The sequence below is a fragment of the Diprion similis genome, chromosome 7 (genome assembly GCF_021155765.1).
Source record: "Diprion similis isolate iyDipSimi1 chromosome 7, iyDipSimi1.1, whole genome shotgun sequence".
NCBI classification, from domain to species: domain Eukaryota; kingdom Metazoa; phylum Arthropoda; class Insecta; order Hymenoptera; family Diprionidae; genus Diprion; species Diprion similis.
In genome coordinates, this window is record NC_060111.1 from 1,170,698 (window position 1) to 1,194,055 (window position 23,358).

At 42.4% G+C, this 23,358-nt stretch overlaps 1 protein-coding gene across 2 annotated transcripts in view; it reads left to right on the plus strand.

Annotated features, from left to right (window-relative positions):
- Window positions 1-23,358, plus strand: part of LOC124407896 (integrin alpha-PS2-like) — a 45,201-nt gene that overhangs the window by 2,596 nt on the left and 19,247 nt on the right. For both annotated transcript variants that reach the window (XM_046884484.1, XM_046884485.1), the window contains exons 2-4: window positions 10,565-10,686; window positions 14,319-14,428; window positions 22,979-23,099. In XM_046884484.1, the coding sequence (XP_046740440.1) occupies window positions 10,565-10,686; window positions 14,319-14,428; window positions 22,979-23,099 (353 nt within the window). The remainder of the gene's footprint in view (window positions 1-10,564; window positions 10,687-14,318; window positions 14,429-22,978; window positions 23,100-23,358) is intronic.

A 23,358-nucleotide genomic window follows, 5' to 3' on the forward strand; every position in this document is an offset into this window, starting at 1 on the left:
TCGTAACTAGATTAATTTACCGATATTTTTAGCAACGAGTAACAAACAAGTTGTTTTTCTACGACTATTTCACTGTGTATAAAACATTTTCTGCGAAGTGATTGCGGTATTTTTTCTTCGTAGTAATTTCAAGCCAACTGCTGCGCAAGAATATGCGGTATCACACATGCCATAAATGGTCGTTACAATCAGGCTTTTCATACAAACTCCGTACAAGGAATTGTCGTTGCATCGGAGATGCATAAATTGACGGAAATGTCAGTTGTACCAGCCTCGCAGCGCCTGTTCTAGTTTTAATCTTGTGTGGGAAATATCAAGAATGTTATTTTCTATCGACTAACACGTTAGCTGTACTCGATTCAATCGGGGTGAATAATATTCATCAAAGATTTTGCTACCCAGATATGAACATGAATTTTTGCAGACTGTTCGTATTCCGATGCGACCTGAATTTGTTCACCAATTTCCGGCCCGCTGTGCAATGTTAAAGAAATATTGCTGTCATTTCGAATTCGCAGCGCGCCTAAGAATGCTGAGCGTGCCGATTTGAGCTGCTTACAAATAAATTACTCTTCAGCAATTCACGTATTAAGATCGCTTCTAATCATGCTATGCTGCTTCGATAAGTCTTCCACAAATAATTTTCATTCGTAATTATTTCGCAAGTTTCTAAACACTAGCTATTCCCATCGGGCATCTGTCGTTGGTTTTTCTTCGATATTGTTAAGCGATAATAATACAATTCCAAGAAACGTTTAGCGGCTGATCTGATCATCCTGTAAGCCATGTACATTACCTGGAACGTATATAAGTGAAAGCTTATCGCCATACTTACCGCAGAAAAAGCCATGGAAAGCAACGTCCGTTTAAATAGCATAGGCGAGTAAAATCTTTCATCCAAGAAATTTCCGCCCTGACTGCAAATATATTTTCACCCCAATTACAACTCACCCGCAGTGGTTTCGGCGTAAGCTTCATGCCTACACTCGGTACGTATAGTTTCAACCGACGTGGATTGTAACGAGCATTATAATTAGACGCGATGCAGCGGCCTAAGCCCTGGCGACGAAACGAGAACGGGATCCCATATAGTCAAGATGCCCACTGGCAATGACAGAAAGCAAGTTACGAGGCTACGAAGCCTTCGGCCAGGAACTCTTTCCTCGTTATCTCGAAGTGCTACCCGGTCCTCTTTCCACTCGCAGTCATACGAGCTCGTAAGTGGTCGTTCACTACCTTCGGAGTACCGCCACCAAAGCATTGTTTTGAATACGGGTAAGAAAATCGGCATTTTTGAATTGCGTTTCACGCCGTAAGACGCAACGCGAATTTCCTCGGTCATTCTACTCCGCCGAATGCCTTGACGGTGTTCGATTTCACAGAGACAAGCCGACTCGAATCGAACTCACCGTCAATAAGTCCATGTGGTTAAGGGTGTCGAATTTCAGACTACGGTAAGAGCAATTATATATTTGCCGCGAAAGAATTTAACTCTGTTCTTTTTTCCCCAAACTATACGTGTGTAGTGGAATTAGAGATCGTTGTTCGCATTTGTTATCGCGGTGTTAAATCTTAATTCTGAGTGATTAAACGTTCGGAGGGTCAACTGCAAACACTGGTCACCGAGAGACAGGTTCAATTACAGAATAAATCAGCAATTCCAGGAGTCCAGGCTCGGTACCGAAGACCGATGAACGTTTTAAGGAAGAATAGTACGTGCTATACCGCATCATGGTAATTACTCTACAAATCAATCTTCCAATAAGCATAGTGGAAAGAATTCTTCGCGTACACCGAAGTCCACCTCGAACCATAGTCTGCAGGAGGAAAAAGGACAATGAGGCGAACATCTGGTTAGCAGATCGTCTCGAGGATCCGAGTGACTGGCTAATTTCCGTGTCATTTGGTGGGTGCATGCCCACGGTTACAGAGTCGAGAATATGAGATGGACAGTGGACGGTGACGTGGGTATCCGGAACCCCGGCTCGTCAAGCACGTGTTTCCCTTATTTACCATCGTCAAAGTCAGCCGCTGCTTGCTGCTGCTGCTTTTGTAGCTGGAGGCGTTTAAATGTTCGTGTATCGGCACAGAGTTTATTGGCTTGTCGATGTGGGCACAGGAGGAGGTTCACCGCGTGGCTTGGTGGCCCGTAAGCGTGATGGAAAAATGTGTGGCAACCCAGCTCGTATAGCCAAGATGATGCGTGGGTTGGAACCCGTACATATTAATTTATAGATATTTGTTCGCCAGTCGGGGTGTGGATATACCTATAGGCATAAGTCGGATTGTTTCAAAGTCAATTAAGTATGTGTACACAAACCAGTTCGAGGATCAAGTTTGAATATATTGAATGAGTTGCAGTTGGTTATGTCTCATTAGATGATAAATTCGAAGGCTCAATTGTGTTTTGGATTCAATATGATCCTCGAGTGACCTCCTCGTAGACGGTTCGATACATTGAATGGAATGTATTCTTTCATCCCACACTGATTCACGGATCAATGCTAGCCGATTATAATCTGGAAATCATTCGATAAATAATTCATATCGTGTTACGGTTCAGGGAATTGCTGTTGCGTTGTTGTTAACAGAGATGACAGGGGTTTATTAGCCACCAGAGAATACCGCGATGATATATACCTAAAGCGCTGCACAACTGATTAGAACCCGATAAAATACCTAGCATCACATCGTACGTTGCTTGATAAAAACTGGGTCGACGTACATGTATGCGCATACGATATATAATTCGATTGAGATTTATTGGGCTTGTTAATTGATAAGGCGTTCGATACGTTTTTAATTGACCACCGCAGATGTCTTCATCACTATTCACAACAACCTATTCTGGTAGTTAACGGCAGAGATTTCAGATGAACTTAACTTTGATTACCCTTTCTGGCAAATTAAGCGATGATCAATGTCGGATTGAACTTTAACCGCGATATCTTCGCAGCCGTTTGCTCAACAGAGTTGAAAGCTGTTCGTATAATAAATTGGATAAAGTTCGTGTTTTTCGAATTCTCAATCGATGTTGCAATCACAATCTTTTCCCAGCAATGTCGTCACAACGTTATACTCTTTTTATTCTTATTTTCCTCACAATGCTCGAGAGGTTTCTCCTGCATGGAATCGTGGTATTCCAGAGTTACAGCAGCGAACGGATGGTTTCCATTTTTCCCAGAGAGCCGTTGCATGACAAGATTTGAACGTTGCACAACGTGGGCACCAGACCTTGCGAAAGCCAGGAGAATCAAGCTTGAGTACATGTGCCATGTGGTCCGTCCGCCTAGGTAGGCAGGCACGTACGTGAACCTGGACAGAAACCGTTTGTCCGAATCGGTAAGAAACGATCCCGTCACTCACGAATGCAGGCCCTACCTTTTGGAGAGAGAAAGAGGAGAGCTCACTCCACCGACGGACCAGGTGCTGGTCATGCCCACACTAGCCTGTAATAACCACGAGTGCTTTTAAATTGCTTGGTAAACATATCGCCTGAGTCTAAAACTAGCTGCAATTCATTCATCGTCACGTGGTTTTGAGTATGCAGTTTCCGTGGCTGGAAAAAGTAGCGAAACACATCATCTAGAGATTGGACGTTATTGATAGGCGAAGACTTGAACGGAATGAACTTAAAAACTTTCGAAGATCATTGGGTGTTCGAGTCAGTCGGTTTTTTACTTTACCCATTTGCGTTGAATTCAACATGGATTCCTTATTTTTTCTTTTTTTCTTTTTTGAGAATTATTACATTCATCGCAGCGTCGTCCTGCACTGAGCTTTGGACATTTTTTCACTTTAGAGAGATTGAAAATACATATCTTGTCGTTGGACTGATGATACAATTCCTCAAAAATCGAGAATGTACCGCAAGGCCCGAAGAAACTTTGTTGTTTAAATTAGCGCAACGGTATTTCGGCTTCTGGTGAAATTCCAGAATTCGTAAAAATTCTTGAAATTGCGACCGGTTACGGGAACGAGAAAAATGACCTCCAATAGCGTAAACGTAAATGTAGCAAAAGAAGGGGGGAGCACGTCGATATGGGCGGAAAGAGGCGAAGGCGTCAAGGTGACGTTCGCAAGGTGCTCCTTATAAGTAGCGTCGTGGCGCTCCGCCGTTGCGTCTTACGTCAGCAGGCGGTGCGTTGCACGCACACAAGTACGTCGAATAATGTGATACACTAGGCGTGTGCCGTGTCATTGTGCTGGTCGAATTACCAGGCATGATTTCGGATTTCGTGGTATCTGAAAAATCGATCTCGATACCTGAAGAAATAAGCGCTGCAACTTAAATTTCACGCGCATGCCATGGTCTTGTTTGTGGAAACGGTGAAGACGTCGTCGGAAAAAAAAGATCTTAAATCGGTGAGAAGATCGAGGATCAGAGAGATGTGGGTCGTGGTTTTGGCGTGACTCTTTGAATCTGATGTATGCACGGTGCGATGGAGAGAAACGAGGATGGCTGACGGGGAAGGAATTTGTCACGGAGGCGTTCTAACCGTTGAGTTCGTACCTCGTGTCCTTAGAGAGCTGCCGCGTGTTCGGAGAAGCCACCAGGCAAATGGGTTGAGAATTGGAGATTAGAATGAGAGATTGCGCCGGTCCCAGGACACCGAAGCTCGAAGCTCGAAGCTCGAAGCTCGAAGCTGCGGCACCGGCATGGCATCCTGCAGCAGGAACCCAGCTTCCTCGGAGATCAGCAGCATTGAGCAATCCGCCGGCGTGGTGACTCGGGTTATCCCTGTACGGCGTCGACAGATCGAGGCGTCCGATTTTCCCAAATATGGGAATATAAACGAGTTTAGGTATCCGACATTGTGTCATTGTGTAATAAGTCAATGCGGCGGCTTGTCGAGTTGGTACGTCTGGTACCGCGACTCATTCGCTATTCAGCCGATCTTCCCGGGGATAAATATAGCGACGTATTTGTGTGCAACGAATGCATGATAATGCACAAAATAATCCGTATATACATGACGTTTTCGATTTCGTAATTGTTCCTTTTCCTCGATGCAAACACTCGCTTAGCGACTGACTGCGGCTCCTATTGTACATATATCGTTTGGTATAACCCACTTATTATTACCTCGAGTATCTCTGATGACGATAGATTTCTTGCAAATTTACATTATAGTAACTAAAGAGATAAGAAAACAGCGCATGTCGGAGAATAACGGGGTCAGGAACTCGCGGTATTATTGCGCAATTAATTATGCGAAACGTTCCAATTGCCGCGTAAGGAACTGTTCCAATTGCCTCTGGAAGTTGGGCGGATCAGTCAAATTACACAGGTTTGAAAAAAAAATATTTTATTTCAGCTGCCTGGGGTGTCTTTGGTAAATATTATGTTTTCGAGTCTGCTTAATCCACAAATAATTTTCACCTCCCTCCATCGTGTACAGTATTTTTTCAAAATACAATTTATTTGCATTTAAAACAAGCACAGCAGTAATGAAAAAACCACTATTTCATTGCAATAAACTGAAAAATATTTCTTATAAAAATTAACGAACAATATCTTCGCGAAATGTACTTAAAATTTTTTGTACAACCAGTTTTTTGGTTGCCAATCTGTGTTATTACTACACCCATCGTCGTTTTGTTTCCATCTGTTTACACATATTGTGACACATGTTACAAGTCATGCGACGAGACCTCAGCTACTTTTCCATAAGACTTCTTAGCTCAAGTTAGAAAAATGGTGCAGAATTAAATCCGCTGCAATTAGAGGCATATTCATGCTATCCAATGGCCTAGGAAATGAATGAAACGATTGCACGTGGGTAGGTAGATGCTGAAACGCGATTGCGTTGGCGTCAGTTTTAACGCGTGTACCGAATCGACGACGATGCAAAGGAACCATTGCTAAATTGAATTATGAGACACCTTGTGCCTATATTTGAACATCCATACTTGAACGACGCATAAGAATTGGCGCTACGCTATGGCAGAGGTTGGTTTGGTTGACGGGTAAATAAAGTTGCCCAGAATAAAATCCTACGACTTTCTCCACTTCGATGCGAAAGGAATAAAAGACAGGCAGAAATGTGTAGGGCATGGATTGAGGAGCGGCCTGCGGATGCGAAAGCGTCCCACGCAACGAATGATAACTCGACATGCAACTGAACTCTTGAGATGATAGCAGTCTAATCACAAAGTTCTTGGGAATAAGATGATGCTATTCACTCGTCAGATCGAAGTGAAAAACAATGGATTCGTCTTCTACAGAACGATTTTTTGCAGTAATCAACGTAACTGTATTTTTTTTTCTCGTTACGGTATAATTTTATAGACAAAAAAAAAAAATAAGTTTCCGAAAGTTTCAGTTCAAAATTTGAATTTTGAAAGGTTGGTCATAATTTTTTTTCAATGTTTTGGTGCATTTCTTTAGATCTTTTCGAGCGACATTTTAATATTCATATTACAATTTCATACATTTTTTTTCTTTAATTCAGTAAGAAAGAATCGATAACAATACACCACGACATGAATTAAAAATCAAACAAAATACTGAAAATATAATTTTTTTAATTTAATTTTTTGACGATTTTTGACATTTAAAAAAATTTGGAGCGATCTCTTAAAATTTTTTTTTGAGCTGTCCTTTGGAGTGGGCTCTTAAAACATCAAAAACTAACATTTTGTCACACGAGACTAAAAAAAAAAAAAATAGTCGGTTTTTTTGCGCCACCCTAATGTCCACACATTGTAATTTACTCACGAGGTGTTAAAGTACACTTTGCACTACGTTCAAGGACTATCCAACTGCAAATAACCAATTCCAGTGATAACTCGCCTGGAATTTTCCTGAAAACGCTAAACGAGCTTTCAGAATTGAAGGTTTATCTAGAAAACGAAAATTCTTATCAGTAACAAAAATTTCGCATCTCGTTCAAGCTTACTGCTTCGTGCGTAGAGAATGTGAAAGTCAAAGATTTGCAATAAAAAAAAAAGATACGAGTCGAAAAAAGATAATCCACGACATATCAGACGAAACGACAACGGGCACTTAATAAGTATAAACACCATGCGTGCGTGTTTCAGGGTCTGCGATCATTCTCCGCTGATGTAAGCACGCGTTAAACTGAATGAATTGACCTGATGGCATAAGTCGCTTCTGGCCTTTTACTCGCACTCATAGATGCACACGCACACACGCCCATAATACACTCGGTCGGAATATGACTGATGCTTTGCATCTTCTGGTAGCGAACATACGGCGTACCTTAAAGTTGAAGGTAGGTACTCGGTATATTCGTTCAAGGCGAGTATGTGGAGTTCTAGTAACGTCTAAAGACCACCACGTCTATCAAGTCATAGCGACAGTGTGTCAAGGCCTTGCCCACAGTCTTGACTAGGCAAATCTCACGAGTTCATGTTCACGGGAATCGCCTCTCGTTTCTATGACGTCGATCACTTCGTTGCGATAATGAAACGAGACTCTTTTCGACGATTTATCCAGCAGTGGCTCCAAACAAAATTAAGGAGGCTGAAATTAGCTGCCAAACGTTGCAACGATCATTCGAACAATTTAGTTAAATCCGAAAATGGAAATTTTGTGAAAAACTTTGAACCTTCGATACTTTTATTAATTATGAGGATAAATCTGATCCGAATTTTGGGTTTCCAAAAACGTTTAACACGTTTCACGAAAAATTACCCATGCTGGAAATTATCCTAGAAACGAAGGAGATTCTGAACGAGAGATCGCATTTGTCAATGTCAGTCAGAGATTTTCTTTGTATCACACAAGAGATTCGGAGCAGAATAGCAATATCCGAAAACGATTAACGGACGGCCGATAAAACGGCGGGGGGTTTGAGCTACGCTTCAGCTTGCGGGTCGAATTTCGATCGCGTTTCACGAACTTGTTTGTTCTTTTGCCGAAACGCGTGGCAGTTATCCTTATTGCCACCTGAGCGGCAGCGAAGAATGACCGTTAATTCCACGGCTCATTCCCGTGACGAGATAATTACTTATTTGTCGTTGCTTCGAAATTAAAGCACGGAACAAATTGTTACGCTCTCTTTTATGTTGGGTCGGTTTAATTTATTCAGATGCATATCGAAGACGAGCGATATATATAATTCGGTGCCTCCGTAGGATTAATCCTGATGAATCCTGCCGAGGGTGTATACCTAATATAAATAAACGCGATGTCCTGAGACCCAGACACTGTGCAAGTGACGGGCAGGCAATTAAAACGTATCCTTAAGGTGTCTGGTGAGCTGACATTTTCGTGAAAGGATTACACGAAGAGCAGTTGGATTCGAGAGGGCGGATGTCCCGCGAATCGTTCGAACTCTTTTCGGCAAAAACCTCGAGGGAAATACAAAGAGGCTGACTGTGACTAATCGTGTTTCACTACCTTTTAAATTGCGTTTATAAATGTTCAATGGTGTAATGTAGGTACGTATGCTTCCAATTTTAGACATGATCTTGCTACACGATCCTCGGAAATTGCATCACGATGGTTGTTGTATTGTCATTCGGTGAATCGTAAGAATTTATTGTTATATAGTTAGGTACTAGACTATAACGAAAAATCCAATTTTTTATTGAATATAATTTCTTAATATTAACATTAAAAGTTGCATCATCGCGGTTTTCTATTTCCCATGTAAATATCATGGTGAAATTTTTTTTTTTTTCAACTTTGGAATCTTGTAACTCGTCAAAGCGTTGGTTTACCGATAAGATCAGAACTTATTTTTGTCGGGAATCGAGCGCTCGACAAAAAAGGTCTCTTATCGTTTTACGATAAATCTACTCTTTCAAAAATTATCTAAGGTCAAAGGTCGACAAAGGACCTTTCGACTTTAATTTTGGGGGACAAAAAAAAAAAAAAAAAAAAAAAATAATGTTCGATTTATTTTATACAGTATAACAGTTAGATACGCACAAAAGTATTGGACGTGAACTTGTAACGAAGCTGGCTTAGTTGTCAAAAGCATACCGATACCCATACCTCAGAGCTGTAGTCACCTATACAATAATTTTCTCACTTCCGGAATAAGGTAGGTACGTGGTGGGCGCTCCCTGGTAATAATTGCACCGCCGATAATGGACTGGACGTGCGCATGTGTGAGCCCAATTTTGCGTCCAACGTACAGCTTGGCGTTCATCACGTAGTGCACCAGAGTGGGCTGAACATGTATGTTATTCTTTAACATGCAGCCTGCACGTAATAAATCAGCTGACTACACAGGCCGATGCGCCTCGTCCATCAATCCAATCTCGGTAATAGACCAGATCCATAAGCATCCCAGTCGGGGCGTTACGAGGTTGCATGAAAGCCGGGCACGAGGCGAACCTTGGCTATCAAACCGATGAAGATGATGGGCAATTTTTTTGTGGTAAATTGGACGCCGGAGTTTTATCACACCGCGTCGAAATTCCAGTCAATTTAAAAATTTGGATCGTAATGAGACGTGGTTTTTGAAACCAGGGTATGTAGAACTTACGTTTCACGTTTTTGGAGTGGAATTTACATGCATTGTCATAGATTTATATGAGCATATTGTAACTCTTGACTCGACTAAAAATTTCCTGTCCATATATGAGAACTGCAAATGTAGACGGCGTGACTCCCGTGGTTTTCTTGCCAACTACAATTCGTCATCCATGCAATGCAGCTTTATAAGTATAGTCATCGCGAAATTCTCGATAGAGGACGTTTTACACTGTGAGGTATGACTCCATATTTAGTAGTCATCTCAGTAAATTAGACTCGAGCAACGGATGTGTTACGTCCCTGGTATCGGAGTGACGAATTAATCTGCTAATTCGCGATCGCGTCACTCGTTAAAATAACGCGAATCGGTTTTCAGAACTAAACCAACATTAATTATACTGAAACGATAAGTATGAATGGTATGTGATGTGCTGTTACGCAATTTCAGCATTACAGGACATTGAACGAATAAAGTTTCGTGTAATCGATGAGTTGAACGAATGATGACGTGAATCAACGATAAACGGTCTTCCGTTCACTGTAAATTTATACATTACATAACACAATCATGCCGTGTCTAGAATTGTTTTACGCTGCGGCGTGAGAAAGAAGTTATACAGTAAAAAAAAAAAAAAAAATTTTTTCCTAGAACAAACCACACATGCGTCATTTACAAAGATAAAGAGACGAAATTCTTTATGGCTGTTTGTCAGAGAATTGCTTATAAACATACGAAACGTTCCTGTCACTCGAATTTCGAAACTTGTTTAAAGCATGCATCGTTATATTCATGAAAATTACTTATTTCAAACGATGCAAGGTTTCGAAATTCACATTCTTCGTACAGCGTTGGGAATAGTTAGTTATTTTTATAGTAAGTAAAATGCCAGTATCGGGTAGTATTCTTGGTGCCTCTGGAGAGGCTTAAATGTCAAAGTTGAATGCTCTGATTGGGCAAGCATCGCAGGTAGACAGAATTGAACTGGCTTTCTTGAATACCACACGTTTGTGAAACGTACGGAATACGTAAGCAGACGTGAAATTGACGATGTTAAGTCGTTCATTCCGTAATATAATCTTTAATTTATGTGTTTCCGTTTTGTGCTGCAGGGTTATAGTCGGTGCACCAGCTGCCCAAACTAGTCAAGAAGGCGTGGAAAGAGGAGGTGCAGTATACCACTGTAAGATCGCTGATGACAACGATTGTACGCAGATTAACTTCGATCCACAGGGTAAGTTATTGGGTCTTCGTTATTTTGAGACGGTAATATTTCGACTAGATTTGCAAGAATTTCGGTTGAAATTGAATTGGGTACTTGGGTAGATCGTTCCTCGAATATTAGGATCAACGGACTGTCGAGAAGAGGCAAAATCCACGTCAGAGTTCAGTTGCGGTATAATAATTTGAACGGTATAAGAGCTGCACAGCTATCTCGTAAGAATCATGATCAGCAGAAGGCAAGTAGGTAGTAAAAATACAGCAGAATCGATTCCTGGGATCAACCGGTTCTGGACACGCGTCTTTATACAGCAAACAACTTCTCGTATTGATTACAAAGATGTCCGGACAAGGTCGTCGATTCCCGATTAATTCGCCTTGGATTCCGTTTGCCACTTGCGAGAATGGACTCCGTGGACTATGGATGAAATTGAGATGGCATGAAATTTCGGTAAAACAAAAAAACAAAAAAAAAAAAGAATACTGGACTGTGGAATACGTGCATCTGGTAAACATGCATCGGTAAAATTACTACGAAGAACAAAGTTGAGGAATGACAGAGAAAAAATTTAACGAAGTCCGAAGTTTCGTCGAGGTACTTAACGTCGGATCTAGATAAACTAAAAACTGTTATTTCCAAGTTTATCGGTCATCACAACACGAGGTGAAATCATACATACCAAAGAACACGCTCGAGTGTTTAACGTCGTTTGATCGTCACCTTGCGATAAATATGTGCCCTGATGTGTGTTCTCCACGCGTGTATACCTCGTGTAAATGCGAGTGCATACAGCATCTTTTTCTGACGACACAGCCTGTCATGGACCAAAAATAACTTCCTTCGACTGTCTGCAAGGTTGTATAGGCATGCGTGTATTTGCTTATTACGTGTCGGCGCGACTTCGATATAAAAGCAAAACAAAAAGAGAAAGAGAGAGAGAAAGAAAAAATACGCGAATTTGTACAATGTAAAGGAAGTGGGCTGAACTCGTAAGCTGACAAAAGAAACGCCATCTGGTGGCAGGAAACATACTATACGACTTCAGAAGACTCTTGTACATACAATATAATTTAATAATAAAACGTCAATCTTCACAGTATTTTCAAGTCTGTATAAACATTGACGTAAACGAGCTGTTATCCAAACCGTGTTGCGAGAAATTTTTAGTACAAAGAATTTCGTTTAACTTAGTCGGCCATGTTTTTTAGACACACCCAGTATATAATATCACAGGGTTCAAAGATCGAGGCTCGTAAATTCATGAAAAAAAATTCCATTAACAATTAGGCCATGGAATTAAAAAGAGTGTGCAAGGCTGTTGCAAATTCGAATTCACATGTTACACGTGATCGCATGTTGGATACGTTGAATTTCTCGGTTCTTTTTTAGCTCCCCGTGCGGGTCGTCGTACCATACTTGACTCGAGTATATACGTATCGAGAAACTTTTAGCACCGCTAACTAGAATGCCACGACTTGGGAGTGTTCTTTTCATCTAACGCATGACCCACATTCGCCCTGACCCTAGAAAGAAAGCTCTGGTGAACCTTGTGTGGGCGTTCACATGGGACCATGTAACAGATGTGGTGGACACGTTTGACGAGAACCGCGTTCTGTTCGATACACACGAAGCTGTTAACCCAAGGATTTGAGTTGTCTTCGAGTCTTCGAGTTTCTGGTAAATGAACCTAAACACAGTCTTTCATTTTCTGATCATGAGTGAAAATTGATCCGGATCTACCAGGGATTGAGACTGCGGGATGCATGGGTGTACCTCTACTCCATGCCCAGCAGCGGCATATCGTGGTTGCAGAAACCAATAGCAGCGGCTACCGATCAGCGATTCGATCACCACTGGGTTCGGCTATGTTGTTATCCGTGTGGAGCCAATTAGTATATCGACTTTGCTTCTACAACTTTCTCATTCAGTAGTAGGTACTTATAGAATACACCGCGTGTCTCTCCTCTCGCAAACGTGATCTTGCATGCGTGAAATGTGTGTAGGTATGTACCAGAGACTGTGTCTACCGCATTGGCTTTGATACATCCGAGGATAATTAGCCACCTCGGGTTGTTCGACAAACAAAGATTCTTGTCCAATTAAACACAACCGCATCATCATCCTCCTCCTCTACTTCGACGCGTTGAATCCCAGCAGGAAGACCATCGAGCATGTCTGGACCTCGGGGGTATGTTCAAAAAGTCGTCAAACGAATTGCGCGTGAAATTGTCGGATTACAGAACGTCGACGTGCCACTTAAAACCTGTTTTGTCAACCCATTTGACCCCGTAATATAACGACCGATGACCATTCCCGTGGGTAATTGGGAGACGTCGGTTGAAACTGGTCCGTCCTCAAGTCTAGATTGAAAATAGTACCCTGCAGCAGCTAGCCTCGGGTCGCCGAGTCATCTTCGAAAATAAACCCTGACATCAGCGTGTATAACCCTGATCCGATCCAGTGATTTCCTTTCGTTTGCTGGGAGGCAAACCATGGTGGAAAAAAAGGCCGGGCAGCATAACACCGGTGTCCAGGAATCATGACGCGAGACGCGTACGAGGTAGCCGACGAAGAGTGACCTCGGAGGTCACTAACTTCCCAGACGACGACGTCGCGTCACCTGGTGACGATGATACCACCGCTTTGGTGTTCGTCATCGTGATGCTGGAGCTTGACGATCAAGAGAATGAGATACGGAGAAGCATGAAACCCGGTGCAAGAACCAGCACCGCCTAATACAGTCGAGGACGTGTTGCTTCGTGATGCTGGGACTCTGGACGTGGTTCAGCCTCTCCGCAGCTGGACTCTGCGGCCACCGCGCTTCTCTTTATACGGAAATCGAATGACCCATACGGGTAACGGGTTCACCTTAGAGGTACACGGAGGCCGAAGAAATCGCCGCCTGCGTACTTTCAACCCAAGTTGAGTCCAGCAGGGCGAGCATCTCTCCTGGAAAAAGTACATGTGGAAAAAAGGTGACGTTTCCATTCCAGATACGCGACCCTAGACGGATTTATCGCTCAAGGTCGTACGCGCTGAACGGCTTCCGGATATCCGTTTTTGATTGCAGTTTGGGGCACGTCGTTGTAGGTTTTGCGATAAACAGAGGTTCAAAGATACAAAGTACCTTCAGTCATATCGTTGTCAAAACAAAAAAGGAAAATAGAGCAGGTACTCCGGGTAATTGAAGACACGAAAAAGCATTGGAGGCTCTTGAATGAACTGACTTGGGTTTGAAATTGGATTGAAACTTGAAGGATGGAAGTCAGTGCTGCACCTGGTGCGGCCATAAGCAATACTTGCCGGCAATGTTCTCGCAGAGTCGCCTGTCTCGTTATACATACTTATATAGCGTATTTCTTGGGTATACGGTATATATACCAGCAGAGCCTCGTCCTGTTCATTGACGTATTAGGTTACTCTCGACGAAGTGGAGTCGACCCTGCCAACTGGATATACCGCCTCCCCTGCGGAAACCAGCTAGTGTAGTAAGACTCAATTCCGAACGAGATATTGCACCTGGCAGTCTTGTACATACATACGTACATAGAAATCGCGATTGTTTGAATATATTTTTCACCCACTTGTCTTTGTCATATCAAATAATACCTGCAACCGACGATATGATTCTACTTTAATTGCAGGTAATACATGGAACGCGAAACCAGATGCCATCTACCAAGTGGACAACAAAACGAACCAATGGTTTGGAGCAACGGTTTCAACTACGGATGAGCAGGACGGGCCCATATTGGTGAGTACATCGGTGTCAATTATAAGAAATCGTTTTTGAAACTGACAAACTTCAGAGGTATTGGACGCCCAGACGTCGTCAAAGCCAAGACGACGATCCGTTTCACGCTGCCGTTTCGTTAAAGAGATTACTTTTTACACTTCTCCGTGCAATCATACTACTCGCGACTGACGACAGTAACAGAAGCACAGAGACAGAAGATGCGTCTGTGTAGGAAAACAAATGTTGCATGCGTGAGCCACTGCAGAGTGTGAGATTTAACGATGATACCTCTGCACTACGTACGTGGTCTGGAGGCTTCTGTTCATGCACCAACTAGGAAGAAAAATAAATGATCAGTAATCTAAATAACCATCAGACCTCGGTTACAGACGATGCCGTTCCTGACTATAATTTGTCTCGGCTCCAAACGCTATTTCACTCCCTGTCCAGGTTTAGTTCGCCGGTTCGATCTTTACCGCTTCGCTCCTGGCTTACGAGACGTTTCTATTTCACGGATTACGAATCAATTACTCAAAAATCTTCTTCACCCAATTGTGCTTTCGTCAAAATTTTATGCGTCGAAATAACTGCGAAATTCTTTGAGAGTCCTGCGGCGGTCTGTTGTTCGATTTCTTGAAAGCTCGAACGGGATTTACGCGATCGAGTGTGTTTTATGATCGTATGATGAAATTCTAAAGCCCGCTGAACCTGGTCAGTACAAGCCCTCGCTTCTTGGCGGATTTCTATTTCTAGATTGGAAAACAACCGGTGCTTCGCTTTCCGTCATGGTCGAAACGGTAGCTTGGCTCACGACGTTAAAACACTGCTTGCGATTTCGTGTTTCAAAAAAATATCCTCTCAGTTTTTCGATTTCTGCAGGACCCTGTTTTTCGCGTATCTTAAATTAGCAATGGCTACTGATTACGCAAAACGTGAAGAAGCATGGATTTCAGCCGTACGATGGTCTTCCGCTGGACCGGCGCAAATCTGAACCGTATAATCTTGTTCTGGGTATTCTTGCAATATCGCAACGCGGAATCCACGCAAGGATGGACATGCTTAACAGCGATGAGCCGCCTAATACTTCTCATTAGCGTCCTGCCTCGGTACCAATCTAGCGCGAAGATCTTGGCCCTCAGCTCATCTTCCACCGACAGACTAGCAGCGGTCCCTCTGATGTGAATAGCACCGCCCTTATCCGTTCGTCCGCACGTGCACATGTGCAACAACGTGATGATCCCTTCGCGGTTCAACATTTACATTATACCTACAACTCACGTCACGCGCGTTAAAGAAACGGTTCTACAGTTCTACAAGCTTATAGTCCGCAGCCGAGGAACTTGCATCGATCACGAGTCGTTTCCTGGATCAATTCCTCGCCAAAAAAAAATTGGAATCGTTTCACATCGTTACGGTATCATAATTCGATTATGATTAATGCGTCAGGAATTAACTGCAACCTGTTGAACGCAGGTTAAAAAAAATTTCGTCACAACGTTGTAGTTAAAGAGAGAGAAAGAGAGAGAGAGGGAGAGAGACTGGCTGAACGGCTAGACGATGAAAATAAATCGTCAGCACTCTATAAATTACCATAAAAAACTAGCGCGTTATATGTCCGAGTGTCGATTTGTATCTTCTTCCTAGACGACGGTAAGTGGTTTTAATTTTGATGGTTTGGAACGAACCTCGTCAACGGCTGTGATACTCAAAATGTATGTTTGGAGTTTAGGGTATAATAACATTAGTCGCGTTTCCTAAGGGGTTTTTGATTGAATTAACGAATGTTTTTGTAGCTTTGTGTGATCCTCGGATAATTACGTGACGGAAAATACGACGTCGGGTATATAGTCCGCCGAATTTTTATAGGAACTCGTGAGATTTTGAAGCAGAACGTTGACATTCGCGGTGACATGCACACTATTTCTAGTCTTTCTCGACTCGCAGGTGATTTTCTGTGTAAAACTCGTTGACAGGTTTACCAGTATAACATTCCCTGGTTAATGTTAGAATTATCTACTTACATCAGAATGTGCCTCGGCACATTCTTCTCCGCGTGTATGTAAGACGCAATCTTCCCAAGCAATTCAGATCTACGTCCCGCATCACGTGCACTGTGTGCAATTAAAAAATGAAAAACTCACACTCGCTGCAACAACGCAGAATTATATTATAGCCTGCTGAGATATCAATTGCGATAAAAAATATAAGCGTAAAATATAATTGAGCGATTAATTTAGCTTCGCCTTCGATTCGCTCGAAGAATTTTAAGAATAATAAAAACTAAAATAAAAAATAAACCAACAAATCCATCGTTAAATTCTTCAACGAATCGTCGCGCGGATACGCGACGTAAAACGAACGCGAGAGAAGCTGCTATTCGCATCACGTGTCGAAGAGTCATTGCCGTCAGGATGCGTCAAGCCTTCTAAATATTAAGTATATTCGTACACGTAGATAGTTGCTTCTGCAAGGTTGCATAAAAAATTTATTTCACATCAGGCACGCCGAGTTCTGAGACTTTTAATTATTTTTTAACCGTTTTTTTTTTGTTTTTTTTTTTCTAATTTTCATTTCAATTATTCTACTACGAGGGACTTTCATTATCCGCTCATTTCCATTTGATCCTCAGCGCTGCAGTACCACGGTCTTATAATATCGCACTCGTAATTTATCAATTTATCAATCCAAGCTCTACTCAGAGTGCTTTTTCATCGCCTTTGATAAGCCGGCCACTCTATCGCGCCTCGAAACCCTCGAGCACTGCAGCTGCAGTCTGCTACTCAGTCTTCTACGACTTCTTGCTCACCGTAAGCTAACCCGACTGTCATCACTGAATGGCGACGGTAATTCGAAATATTTCTCATGCAGTAACGGGAAGAATTTTGAGAAGGCAGCGGCGTTTTTTATTTATTTATTTATTTTTTGTTTACCTGAATTTCTTACTCTCGAGGCAGAGATATTCTTCAGCTTCGAGAAGACTGAATTATCGGGCCAGTGAAAAATCAAATCTGCGGTAAAAAAATTGAGAGAATCTACCTTGACGCGCTATCGGATGAATCTTTGTTCGGCGGAGTTTGTTACAAGGGAATAAAGTACGAAAGAGGAAATCGGGGATCGATTCCGAGGATGGTCGAAAGCGTGGAGACAATCGCTGGTGGTTACAGGCAGCTCCTCTCTCTGGACAATCTTGAAAACCGGCCGCCGGTACAAAAACGGTCTTCTCCTCCTCCTCCTCCTTCTCTTCCTCCTTCTTCGAATAAGAAGAAGCGTTCAAAGGACGAACAATCGTCGGGAAGATACATGTATAACCAAGGATCGCGCCGGGCAGCCTGAAGTCAGGCGATAAAATTGTTCGCGGCAAAGCTTATACCTGCCTCGGGGACCAGCGAGTATCGCGCGGCAAAAACGCATCGATTAAAGAACGCGGCGAAAAATAGAATGATACAATCGGCGCCGGCGTTGCGACCCCGACGACCCTCTCTGAGAGCAGAATCTTGTACCCCGAGAGTCCTTTTTTTCCCCCATTTCTCTTCCCTCTTCTTGTATCTTACTGTCAAAGATTACGCCCAATAATTCTCTGCTCAATTCACACCGCGACGCACCTACGAGTCTTGCTTGAAATATGCGAGATGCGGTTGGGAAAAAATCGTTATTCAATCTGCGGGTGGGGATCGAAGTTTTGACAAATGATTTTTTGGCTTTTTTGCCGCTCTTAATTTCAAAGTTTGGGCAATGCATTCAATCATTTCCGACCAATTTTGAACATTCTGTCACGTGGCATTTTGGTCAGATGTGTTGACATTTTCGAAATGCTGTGAAAATGTATGGCGACATGGTTTTTGTCTGAATATTGATTTTTCCACGTCAAATGACCATTTCTTATCTGTAAATATGATTTTCAGACATTTTGCTGCAATGTAAGTAATTTATTTGGTCGCAATGTTTTTTTCAAAATGGTCTCCTGGATACGAGCTACACTTTTGAGTACAGGATCTTATATAATCTATCAATTTTATACAGTTTTAGCCATTTCGCTATCTCTCGTTTACTCGTCATTTTCAAATTCGTGTCTCAAAAATTTCGGGCCTTCCATCAGTCAACTTTTCGAACTTTCGCGCATTTCTGTTATAACCCATCGAAATCAGCGAATCGCTCGCTGCGCTGCGCATGCGCATGCGCGCATGTTTGAGCGGTGTTCCCTGCGTTATATACCTTCCAGCGGGTAGCTAATTTGGCGCCCCGAGACAATGGGCATTCCCTCCGCGTGTTTTGTCCTCTGTGGACAAATTGCGACGCCCGCTAAACGGTCGGTTTTTGTCCCTCGATCGGCGTTGCATCTCCGCCACTGCGGTGCGCAGCGACTGCGGAATCGTCATCAGGAACAATTTGCGGTCGTAATAATTGCCGCAAAACCTGACGCCGTCGCCGGGATTGTCTACAGATTTAGCGCTGCTATTTCTCCAGCGTCTAACGAAATTCGAAAAACAGAGTAGGGGAGGGTGGGGCAAAGTGGGCCCCTTAAAAAAAAAAGGCCTAGAATCAGAATAAAAAGTTTACTTTTTATACGAATAATTATGTTGAATTATTATCTAACTTTCTCGAGAGGAAGTGATGATAAAATCAAGTTGAGAAAATTATTTGACTTTGCAATTATTCGAGTAAAGGATTTCCGAATAATTCTTATTTAATAAAAAGTTTAGCGGATTAATTTTAGCTCTTGTTATCTAAAAAATTCAGGGGTTCTACTTTGCTCCCAAATTTTTTGAGATATGAAAAATTTTGAGCTGCCCACTTTACCCCAACTTCCCAACTCAAAGAGTTTTGATTCCCCGGCATCGCGAAGAATATAACGACGATATAAATAATGCCTGACTCAGAGTCAGAGTCAGCCGTTCCCGTCGCGACGAAGCTGAGTGACTCAACCGCGAAACTTTGAAACTGAGACTAAACCTACGTCGGATGCGTTTTTCTTTCGACTTTCAGCAATTGGCACGGCGTCAGGTGTAACGCAATACACTGTTGGTGAGGCTGGGGATTTGTTTAAAAAAATTAGATAAAGAGAAGTTAGTTTGGAGAGTTTGTATCGAGTAATGCCCCGGATTTCGTCGAGCTAAAAGCGGAATTCCATATGACAGGTGAGTCAGGAATCCCCATCGACCGGAAGTCAGACACTTCGTTTTTTACACTTGAATTTTCTCCGAGCTGCTGGAGCTGCATAATATGAAGAATGCATTGTTAATCCCATGGCGCAGGTATGCGAGAGAAGTCATAAAAACAAAACGAAAAAGAAAATGAAATATTGCTAAACTAAGAAGAGATCGTTCGCCACTGTAATAACGATAATTACAAGCTGACGTTAATTTCGTTGCCGTGAGCGGAGCACTAAATTATCTCGGTATTGTTACGCAACGATTATTTGCAAAATGGAACAATAACGCGAGCTCGTCTTCCGTAAAAGGGCAGCAGCTGGGAAGTCGGTATAAAAGTCAGTATAACTGAACTGCAAGAGACTCGTTTTACGACCGGTCATTACCAGCCCATTTGCAGGCGAAAGAGAGCGAGAAAGAAAGAGATGAGAAAAGGATAAAAACGCGTCAAGGGACTTCGGGCGAATATTTTTGCAGCAACATATTCGATGGGCAGTTTCTTTGGCCCGAAAAAGGTGTCAGGACCTCTCGAATCGATTATCCTGTAACCGCAGCCTCGGCCAAGCTTCGCATAGGCACACGCGGGTGTATTTTTAACGTAACGGGTCGAAATAGCCCCGTCAGTGTAATAAAGGTACGCTTCCCACCCACACCCATGGCCAACTCTGTTGATTTTCAAACATCGAACCCTACTACCTAGTAGTCAAGACGCTAAGCTGGGTGCAGTCGACACCGATGACCTCATTCACGGACCGAAATAACTTTCGCTTCCTTTTGGTACATCGCGCTTCATCTCAGTGGTTCCTCTCCTCGCGGGTCATCATTATTTATTCATTTTCTTAATGTTGTCTCTTGGACCGAGGGGCGTGAAATCATAAACAATAAGGAAAAGAAAATAAATAAATAAAAAAGAAAATCGTAAAACAAAATGTGAGGCGAGTTTACTTTTTTTATTTCTGTTTCGATAGATTAATTATCAGAAATTCCTCTTCGCATAACCGTCAATAAATAATGACGCTTATTTGTTGGTTCTGGCTCTCTGGTTTCGACGGATTCAAATTCTCCTTTTTGTCTTACCATACCGTGTATACGTTCTCTATTGGGATTATTTTAGTCTGAAAAATAATGCTCAGTTTAAAGAAACAATCTTTCCTTTACGCCTGCAGAGTCGTGAAACTACTCAAGCACGAAAGCTTTGAAATTATATCAAATTATGTCTGTAAGAAATCTTTGAATGATCATGTTATTATTATTCATCAGCATAATTGAAGCAGAATCCCCTTCTCCTTTTTTTAAAAAAATCTTGTTGCTTTATCCAGACTAAAGCTGAGCGATCAGGTTCCGCACGCAGTGCAGTGGATAAGGATTTAACGCAAGTATGAAGACTTTGCGTGTAACGTGATATCGAGCACTTAGAGTTTCTAGGTTTATTAATTAGTCAGAGCCGACCGAGAAACGAAGCACCACGAGACTAGAACGACAAACGGACCATAACGACTCGACTAGAACAACGAAGATAATAACAACAACATTAATACAACGATGATGATAACAACAAAAATAATAAGAGCATCGAAAACTCATTTAACAGCATGCAGCACGGATGTAACAGAGATGATTGATTGCTGTAGGAGTTCGAGTAGTAAAGCCACACCCGTTTCTGGTTCTCTGAGTTAAACTAGTCCAAATAGATAAATTGCGGTTCTTCTCCGTCCATCTTTAAATCCTCATCAAACTTTTCTCTCTCAGCTTTCTTCGTGTCTTTTTTTTCCTCCCCCCTCCTCTCTCTTCGGGGTTGAACTACGTCGCCGGAATAAATTGTAATGGGTCTCTCGGGTCCGTCGTCGTTTGAGCCAATTTATCTGATTGTCTGCAGAATTAGACGCGCGACCTTACGGAACGGAGACTTGGGACTCCCTCGATGAAACCGCGCAGCTGCGGACAACTCTTGTTGTTGAAATATCTTCCGCCATTCGAAAGGCGTCGGAAGCGTTAAACGTCCTGCATGCTTTCCTTGGACCCTTTCGTTGTCCACCATCAAGTCTCCTATCTCACTGGATGGGTTGAAAGCTCTGCGATGTGACTTCGTGGCGAGAGCAATCGGACAGACAAACGTGTTATCGATAGATTAGAGACTTCTGCCCAGGATGTGGAGCCTGTGTAATGGTGCACACAAACACTAATTGCACGCTTGGAGTCAAAGTGGCGGCTTCGACACAACAACGACGATGACGAGTATTCGGAGTACGATAAGTGACGTGACGTTCGACGATATTTGGCTCCCAGAGTACATCGTACATTTTACCAAGTTTTCTTCGCCTCTCATCTCAACATTGTAACCTATTTTTATCTACGGAGCAAAGTTCTAACTCCCGGTCAGACGCTTTATCGCATGATAATAAAACGCTTTACAGCTCGATCTTTCTATCATCGTGATCGTCATCATTACTTATAGCCAATCCGTAAGCTGGGATCAGTATCCAGTGACAGAGTTTTTAAAGACTTGCAAACTCATCTCTGGAATTCTGCGGTAGCACTAATTGAGAGCTTTACGTTAGTTCCATATCCCATAATTTAAGCCACGACGCGTCGTGGTGAAGAGGCTTTGAAACAAGACCCAGTAAAGTTCTTAAAGATAAGAACCACCCTCGAGTTGTTCAAGCCTCAAGATTTTCGGATAAACATTTGGTCTCGTCCGTGTTTATAACTGGCAACAACAAGTAGCAGCACATGCTGAGCTTTCGTTTAACTTCGAGTGTGTAGTGAGCCTCGGTGGGGATAAAAAAAAAAAACGAAAAAAAAGAAGGAAAGGAAACTAGACGCTCGTCTTTCGTAGGTCGTAATTTCGGCCCTTCAAATTTAATATCGTCTAGCCCGGAGGAGGAAGTGGTCCGAAAATCGAAACCCTTGAACCGTCGCATTACGGATCGTAACCACGTGGTTGGTACCGCTTGATAATAGTCACCTATGCATGAGAATTCTTCTCCAATACAGAGCTTCGAAGAAGAGGTTTCAGATCCGGTCAGGCTACACTGAATCGGATAATGCGATAACCCCAGTTTCGGGGTCCCGTCGTCGAGCCGATCGCTCGAAGAAACCAAGCGTTATTACAATACGTGTGGGCCTCGCAGACGACGACGTACACACATTCAAATATCTATTTACACACAGCTGACTACGTCAACGTTAATAACGTATGTTCTAAATGCGGCAGTGATATATCCTGTGCTGTGTTCGGCTCAGCTCAACGCGAGGCTTGGACTGTGTAGTATGAATAGGAAGTAGGGTGGTTCATATTTGGATCGTTTTTTTTGTTTTTTTCTTTTGAAAAATGAAAATTGTCGTAAAACCTGGAGGAAGTAGGAATATATTATTTAAAGATCTCTATCAATTATTGTAATATGGTTTATTTATTTTTTAGGCCTGTGCACCGAGGTACTTATGGTTCACAAGTTCCTTTACGCAACGAGATCCGGTCGGCACTTGCTACGTTACCAGCCACAGTTTTAGCGGATCAAAAGAATTTTCACCCTGCAGAACGAGTGAGTATCGTCAGTGTGGCGTGTTGGGTTCTTTTTTTTTTTTTTTCTTCGCTAATTTTATCTAATAACTAATTATTGATGATCAACTAATCCGGTTGGTGAATTGATTAATGTTATTTGTGCACGATTTGCGTTTTGAAAGGCTTTCTACATGTGTTTGATATGTTTTACTGTGATTGATTTGACTCTTATCTTTTGTTTTGTGGTTTTTAATCATGATAGAGGATTTATTTTCTTCAATGTTTAATCTATTCTTCAA